This window comes from Lutjanus erythropterus, chromosome 2 (assembly GCF_056507025.1).
Source record: "Lutjanus erythropterus isolate fLutEry1 chromosome 2, fLutEry1.hap2, whole genome shotgun sequence".
NCBI lineage: Eukaryota > Metazoa > Chordata > Actinopteri > Lutjaniformes > Lutjanidae > Lutjanus > Lutjanus erythropterus.
The window spans coordinates 18,440,619-18,448,652 of NC_139318.1; the positions used below are offsets into that span (position 1 = coordinate 18,440,619).

At 41.9% G+C, this 8,034-nt stretch overlaps 1 protein-coding gene across 1 annotated transcript; it reads right to left on the bottom strand.

The window, feature by feature from the left end:
• Positions 1 to 3,332: 3,332 nt before the first annotated feature.
• On the bottom strand, positions 3,333 to 7,717 carry LOC146331395 (keratin, type II cytoskeletal 8-like). The gene is made up of 9 exons (XM_084730476.1): positions 7,269 to 7,717; positions 5,732 to 5,940; positions 5,575 to 5,635; positions 5,383 to 5,478; positions 4,915 to 5,079; positions 4,693 to 4,818; positions 4,378 to 4,598; positions 4,231 to 4,283; positions 3,333 to 4,123 (listed from the first exon to the last, which is right to left on the bottom strand). Exons 1-9 carry the CDS (start codon positions 7,626 to 7,628, stop codon positions 4,002 to 4,004), a joined length of 1,413 nt encoding a protein of 470 aa, XP_084586602.1. The 5' UTR covers positions 7,629 to 7,717; the 3' UTR covers positions 3,333 to 4,001.
• Positions 7,718 to 8,034: the final 317 nt, after the last annotated feature.

The window sequence follows — 8,034 nt, forward strand, 5'->3', positions numbered from 1 at the left end:
GGTTTCTTTCCTGGGTCACAATTCTGCGTGCTTTATGAAAATAATAATAAATAATATCCTTTCTATTTTTGAGGCCTCAAGGTTGACAAGAAAGGAGGGAAGTTGAGCAACAGGGCGGCAGAGGGGAGAAACAGTGTGAAGAGCCAGTATATTTTCACATCTAATACATGAATTAAGGATTTATATCAGCAAAACCAGAGATGGTGATTGTTGGAGCAGTGGTAAGATGAACCAAGATGGTTTAGGTCAGTTTTATTTTGTTTCTGTTGAGTTTGAATTAAGTATGTTTTATGACAGTCTGGTGACTCTGAGGTGATGATTTAACAACTATTTCTCGTGAAACAAAAAGGATGTTACTCTGAAACAAAGTCTTTAACAAACCTATCTCTATAGAAATTATTTTCAGAATGTTTTCAGAATAGCAATCTGAGCCTGTCAGGGGTAAAACAAGCATTTTCAGTGGACAGTGAATTGAAAAAATCCACAGTTGTCCTTTAATACTCATGATCTCAGGTGGGAAGTCATCAAACAAAAATGAAATAATCCAGTTTAACTGACTAATTAAGCTTTAGCTGCAAGCCTGTGTGTTAATACTCTCCTCAGGGGTGTAAATATAGCCAGTGCCGGCAGTGCGGCTGCAGTCAGGCCTGTGAGTTGGGGGACCCAGAGAAAGACCAGACCTTCCTACAAACAATGGGTCCTTGCAAGTGATTCAGATGTCCACTATGGAAATATGCCTGTGTTTAAAGAATAATTCAAGTTAAAGTGAAAATGCCATCATTTGTCAAATATCCACTCGAAAAGGCAAATGGTTAGTAAATAGTCAACAACAACCTTAAAAAATTACATGCATATTCTGCACAAACTATAAATTACCTATAAAATATTAAATTAAATTATTTTTTTTTTTATTGTTTTTGTCATATACAGACATGCAATGACTGTCAAGTCTGTATTTGATTTGTGATGAGACGTTATGAGATACAAAGCAAACTGACCAACTCGTTTGACTGTAAAATCTACACACCTACACACATGAATCTAGTAACTAGCATGCTTTAGGGCCCCTCATAACAGCCTGCACTGGGGCTCATCGTAACTACTGACACCACTGACTCTCCTGTAGGGCTGTTGCTTTTTCTGAAGGGGCACATTACCTGTTTGCTGAGATATATTGTCTGCTGACACAGAGAAATGGTAAAACATAAGACCAGTAATTTCTCTTCAAGGACAAACTGCCTATAGACCATACTCACCTTCTCTGGAGTGTGTAATGGTCACTGCCTTTTTGTTCTTCTGCCATCCACCCTTGTGCTGTCAAGCACAGCATTACAGATGTGACCATAATGAATACATGTTAATTACAGCCTCTTGTTCTGCATCAAGGGCGTCTTAATTGTCCAGATTGTCACAAGCATCACAGTTACTGATGGCTACAGTGCTGCACAGAACAACAACAGGTCCGCATGCCTTGTGCGAGTGATAATAGGTTTGAGCGTGAGCTGCTGAGACTGCCGGTGTGTCAGTGAGAATTAATGCAGGATTTGTAACAACAGGAAGAGTAATTTCCTTTTGTCTGTCTTCAAGAGAAAAGATGCATCATCTGTAATTGTTGTAATGGTGATGTAACAGTTTCTGTTGAAACACGAACGGTTACAACTTCAGTCTGGCGTGTGCCTTGTATAAATATCGTGAGTCAACTTTAATTCCACTGGGACCAAATTCAAACAATTAAATGTATGATCACTGCCAGCACTCTCAGCCTCAGGTGAAGATGATGATGAAAGGATTGTTCTTGTTAACCTGCCAATACAGATTTAGAGTGGATGAGGCACATTTAAAAATACACCACTGTGTGTGCGCAGAAAATAATGTGCTTCAATCAACACAGTTGTTTTTTTTTTTTAACCCAGTAGACACTCTCTGCACAAAAAGCAAGCTATGTATTCTCTTTATGGTTAAACAAAGTCAGCTGAGTCTGCCAGCAACTCAGAAGTTTGAAGTAGTTTGTTTTGTCTGCTAACTTGTACGCAAATTATGTGGGGGTTTTTTTTTATGTTTTGGAGTTTTTCACTGTTGATTTTTAATTTTTGCTTCATTCATTTTGACATCTGACCCGTGATTCATTCCATCACACTTCATACATCCCACATTTGTTTTTTCAAGTTTCAGATTAGTCTTTTTTTTATTCTGCTCACTCATTTTCCACATTTATTTTATGAGTAAATTAACACACCATGACACAGCATAATATCACATAACATATCTATCCTTTCCCCCTACCCCAACTGAGTCTGTACAGTCTCCCTCTCCCTCTTCCTCCTGTCTGAGCCACTGTCTCTCCCTCTCCATGGTTACACTGTGTGTTCAATCATGTTTTGGTAGATGCAGTCATACCTAACCTGCCCTACTAGGGGCTCACTTCCGAAGAATATCATATTGATCTTGACTCTTTAATTTTACCATCTATCCACATTTTCAGTCAACTCAGAAAGTAACTGCTGGGTTGCAGAAGTCACAATTTCCCTGCAGTCATGCATGTAAGGAAACTTCAGTGGAGCACTCTGCAAAGGAAAAAAAAGTTTCAAGTTTAAGTGAAAGTTTTACCAAATAACACAATTTTGTTGAGACTGCAACTGCTGAAAAGATTTAAGTTTAAGTAAAACTGCATCACTTTCACCTGTAACTGCATTCTCACCAGTTATGTACAGACAGAGGGGATAAAAATGTCCTCCCTTGACAATGCATTTCCTTTTCTCCTTGGTGGTTCTGGGAATTTATAGAGCTGCCTGTCAAGATTTGAGCTAGTGAGCAGAGAGCAGCCTGGGTTTTGTTTTTAATAGAGAATTCTTCATACGGGCAAAACCAGATTTCCTAATGTGCTACCAGCATAAACTCCTCTCAGGTTACAGGGCATTTGCATTGTTGTGCAACACACTACAACCACTGCAGTATCTGCTGAAACTGACTGTCTCCACTGCAGCTAAGGTTTGAACAGGAAAATGTCTTGTTTATGGGATTAATTAGTGAAATGCTAGAGTTTTCTTCCAGTTTTTGTGTGGGCTCACTAAGTGGTGAATAATAATTGAGGCTTTGTGGATTGAAAATCTTTGTGAGCCATTATTTTTATAGAAACAACTATGTAGAGTTGACACACTGTAGATGCATATCTGATGCACTGCAAAACCAAGCAGGAAGTGAGTAGTGTAAAAGTAGAACAGCACTGCCCCCATGTGAATCAGTGGGGAAATTTCATCTTGCTGGTAAAATAAAGTCTGCGTTATCCCTTTTCTTTCATTTATTGCAACAATAATGACAGTGAGAGGCAATCATTTTAGTTCTCAGATTTATTTTATTCAGATGTTTTTGATGTCATTGCTGCAACATTGATTAGTCATGTTGCTAAGAACACTTTTACAAGATAAATCTGGTTTCATCATAGTTTGAATGTGAAGGTGAGGAAAGGCAAAACTAAGCAGGGCAACATTTGGCAGAACAGTGAAGAAAAAAAAGAGCAAGCCAGCAGCCAATCAGTTCAAAGTTAAACTGTAAACATCAATATTTTCGCTTTTCTCCTGTGATCAGATTTGGTCAATGACTTGCTCTCTTTACTTATATTAGCACTCAGATGAAGACAACATCCTGGCCCTCTCATCTTTTTTCAGAGCAGTTTATCAGTGTACCATAGTATGAAGAGTACCTAAAATGAAAGTACTTACAAATGCTTTCCTTGCTTAGTTTTAACACAAAACCTCATTATTTTTTCTTATTTCTTGGATGATAGTGCAGAAAGAAAACTTGCTTCCCTTGCTTTTGACCTGGCCTTTGTGTGTTAAAGGTCATGTTTACCTTCAGAAACTCTCAGATTTTAGAAATCTGTTTTTTGGAACTTTCAGTTCTCTTGTTAAACAGCCTTAGCAGTATTGTGTAGCACCATGAAAGGGTACAGATTTAGATCAAATTCAAGAGTTTCTGAAGGGAAAGAGGGGTGGCTCTCCTTTTTAGAGTATTCTCCTGGAAGACTGGACTGTTGTGGTCTTGCTGATGGAAGAACCACCACTGAAGCCAGAACCACCATAGCCGCCGCTGAAGCCATATCCACCGGAGCTGGACTGGAGTGATCCTGGAGTAGCAGGAAACAAACAGATAAGTGTTATCATTTATCTAACCATTTCTTGGTGTATTCTGATGGTTTAGATATCATTTATGATGCATAAAATCTGAAATTACCTCCAGAACTCTGCTGCACGTGGATGGTTGCGTTGGCGCCTCCACTGGCCAGTCTAATGGTCAAATAATGAAGTGTTAGTGCTTAATTCAGAGTTGAAGCCAATGCTGCCTCCATGAAACTACATGAAATATTCAAGTTTATCCCACCTGCTCTCCTCTCCTTCCAGCAGTTTCCTGTAGGTGGCAATTTCAATGTCCAGGGCCAGCTTGACATTCATCAGCTCCTGGTATTCGCGCACCTGGCGGGCCATGTCCTGCTTGGCTCTCTGCAGAGCCTCCTCCAGGTCCCTGATGCGGATCTTGGCATCCTTCACTGCCAGCTCACCACGCTCCTCAGCCTCTGCGATCTGAGCCTCAAGGCTTGCCCTCTGTTAAAAATGATGACATGACAATGATGATGTTTTTATATAAACGCAAATCCTCTTCAGGGAACATCATCCACAATAAGTTCTTATTACGTACCTGTCCCTTTACAGCCTCAATCTCATTCTGAAGACGTGCAATCATGCGGTTCAGCTCAGCAATCTCAGCCTTGGTTGTGCGCAGGTCATCACCATATTGTCCGGCAGAGGTCTGCATCTCCTCATACTGTTATGAAAAATAAAACATGATCCAGAAGGTTGGGAGAGGCATTGGAAAAGTAAATAGTAGGTGGGATAAACCTCAGCCTTGCTTTTTTCTCACCTTCTGTTTGTACCAGGTCTCTGCTTCGTGCTTGCTGCGGTTGGCGATGTCCTCATACTGGGCACGCACTTCAGCCACAATAGCATCCATGTCCAGGTTACGGCTGTTGTCCATCTCCACAACGACAGAGGTGTCCTTGATCTGTCCCTGCAGTTCACGAAGCTCCTACAGAACCAATAGTTGTTGCACAACAGTTAAGTCTTTGTCCTTTTTAGCTTTAACTCAGATGGTTATTTGTCTGTGAAGATTCTCAGCCACCCTGGTAATGGTATTCTCTAGTAGCTGTACAAATGCAACTGGACTTGTTTGAGGTTCTTGATGATATTTCATCCTCATCTGAAAGGCTTGAGAGGTGATAAGTCTTAAAGAAACGTAAGCAAGTCCAGCTGCCTTGATACAGCACCAAGAGAATCAGATGGTTATTACCATATAGTGATGTAAGTGTAATGAAACATTATAGATACATACAGCCTCATAGACGGCCCTGAGGAAGTTGATCTCATCCTGAAGAGCATCAGCCCTGGCTTCCAGCTCCACCTTGTTCATGTAGGCAGCATCAACATCCTAGAAAGAACATTATGCACAAACATGAAGTGTTATAACTGACCACATTATATTAAACAGCCAGGATTAAAAAAAATAATCTTGATGTATTTGCACCTTCTTCAGGAGCACAAACTCATTCTCTGCAGCTGCACGTTTGTTGATTTCATCTTCATACCTGTCGGAACACAAGGCAACGCTTTAGTGTATCTGTTCACTATCTTATCAAGTATATATGTGGTATAACTAGTGACCATGTGATGCAAACACTCACTTCTTCTTGAAGTCCTCAACCAGGCCCTGCATGTTCCTCAGCTCTCCCTCCAGCTTGACCTTCTCGTTGCCCAGTCCGTCGAGCTGTCTGCGCAGGTTGGCGATGTAGGCCTCAAACATGCCCTCAATGTTGGAGCGGGTGGTAGTCTGGTCCTGCAGGAGGCTCCATTTGGTCTCAAGCATCTTGTTCTGCTGCTCCAGGAAACGGACCTGTGGAGACACAAAAAACAGGTGTTGTTTCCAAAAAGCATAGTGTGTAAATGTGGTTCAGCTTGACTCTTGATCCTTTGATGCTCCTCCTGAATCGTTATTTAGGTCAATGTTGATTAAAAGACTATAATAATTCTTAAATGGGACAGATCAGCACAAAAAGGATTTGAAGGGTGTGTCGTTGTGGTATCAGGTTTAAAATGCCCAACCTTTACCTGCATGACTGATTTGATATCTACAGTACATTATCTGAATGGCCACACCCTCGTCACAACAATCGATGGCGGCATATCTTGCATGCTTGCTCTTCAAGCAATTTTAACACTAAAAAGCGCAAAGGAAAGCCTTTTAATGCTCATAGAATACATATTTTTAATTGTTCCTTCTATTCAGATGTTTCACCAACATTTGCATGTAGCTTTAAGCATTTCACCTTTTGTCTCTTCGTTGGCTATGACTCATCCTGTATGCTCTGTTGAGCTATGAAGGCCACACTGTCAGGACAGCCATAAAAAAAACTAGGTGTGGTAGATAAAAACCCCAAGAGACAAAGCAGTGAGGTAACGTGATGTTGTTTTGTGAGTCTTTGTGTGAGTGCCAACTAAAAGTGTGTAGAGTCTCACTCTATAAAAAGGAAATCGCCATATAGCTTTCAAGTATCACTACAGGTGTGTGACTGTAGCATAAAAACCAGTTGACAGTTAACTGTTCTGTACTAAGCATTCTTGTTGCCCATAACAACCAGGTGATAGGTGCAGTGTGTAAATTGCAGACTTTGGACTCTGTGGGCAAAGTTCGGACAGATCCTTATTTTCTCTGCCAGTATCCCAGGTAAGGGATGGGTGAGTCACTGCTATATATAATCCCCACCCATGTTTAGATAGTGGGCAGAGAGGCTCAGGCAGGGCTGCAGGCCAACTATTACCATAGGCAGAGTTTGGATGGACTCGCCACAGTAAGATGGGGTCATGATCAGAGGCAGACTTTGAGATTTTTATAAGCTTTCGTATTCCCAAAGACTGTAACTCATTGACGGATTCACCAAAGAGATAAGATTCACAGATCTCTTGCTTTGTCAGCTTTGGCAGTAAAAAAGAAATTGTTTTCACCAAGTGAGCTGTGCTCAGCAGTTTAATTAAAGCAGATTGCTGTTATTCTACTGTGCACTAACTTTCTAGTCATTTCTTTTCAATTACAGGTTGAAAACTATTCACTTTTGTCAGCTGCTAGAGGTAAATGTTACCCAGGAAGAGCATGCATGCAAAGTAATAAGGCCTACAGGAAACTGTGCATGAGAGATAAGTCACACAGAGCTCATAAGAACCAACCTTGTCGATGAAGGAGGCAAAGCGGTTGTTGAGGGTCTTGATCTGCTCCTTCTCCTGGTTGCGGACAGCCTGGATGGTGGGGTCGATCTCCAGGTTCAGAGGGGCCAGCAGGCTCTGGTTGACTGTGACAGCTGTGATCGGTGGAGCAACAAAGCCTCCTGCTTGGCCACTGGAAAAGCTGCTAAAACCAGTGCCACCACCAATACCCCCCATTGAAGCCATGCTAAAACCATAACTGCCAGAGCTAGGAGCACCACCAAGCCCATAGCTGGTTCTTTTTATGGTGTAGCCACCAGTGGCTGGTCCCACCGACCTCCTGGAGCTAGTGCTGTAGCTTGAAGTTGACATTGCCTTCCTCATGTTTGCAGTGGTAAAGGTTGTCAAGTTGGAGTGGAGGAAAACAGAAGCTGTGGTGTCTTCAAAAGGAGAGCCAAATCCCTCTGAGTGTCTGACTGCAGACACGGCCTGCTTTTATGGCTGTGCTGAGCAAGGGGGAGGATCCTCCTGAGCCACTCGACCTGTACTCTCACTTTTGCTGTCCAGCCTCCCCTCCACCTCAGGCAACACGCCCCTGGCTCTGAATGACAGGAGTGGCCTATCCTGTAAAACAGGTAGGGAGGGATTGTCGGAAGATAAGCCGTAACACACCCTGCTGAAGGGACAGGCTGAAGGGCTGAAGAGACTGAGAGGTAGAGAAGTGAAGTAAAAATGTGATTATGTAAGGAAAAAGAGCCTCTGTTAGTGTATAACCCAGGGCTCCAAATTA

Bases quoted from the DNA above. Each gene is read 5' to 3' on its own strand.
- LOC146331395 (XM_084730476.1), bottom strand. From the start codon at position 7,628: ATGAGGAAGGCAATGTCAACTTCAAGCTACAGCACTAGCTCCAGGAGG. The intron at 5,479-5,574 runs GTGCAAATACAT...TGTTCTTTCTAG, and splicing joins AGTTTGTGCTCCTGAAGAAG to GATGTTGATGCTGCCTACAT. The intron at 4,599-4,692 runs GTACGTAATAAG...CATTTTTAACAG, and splicing joins TTGAGGCTGTAAAGGGACAG to AGGGCAAGCCTTGAGGCTCA.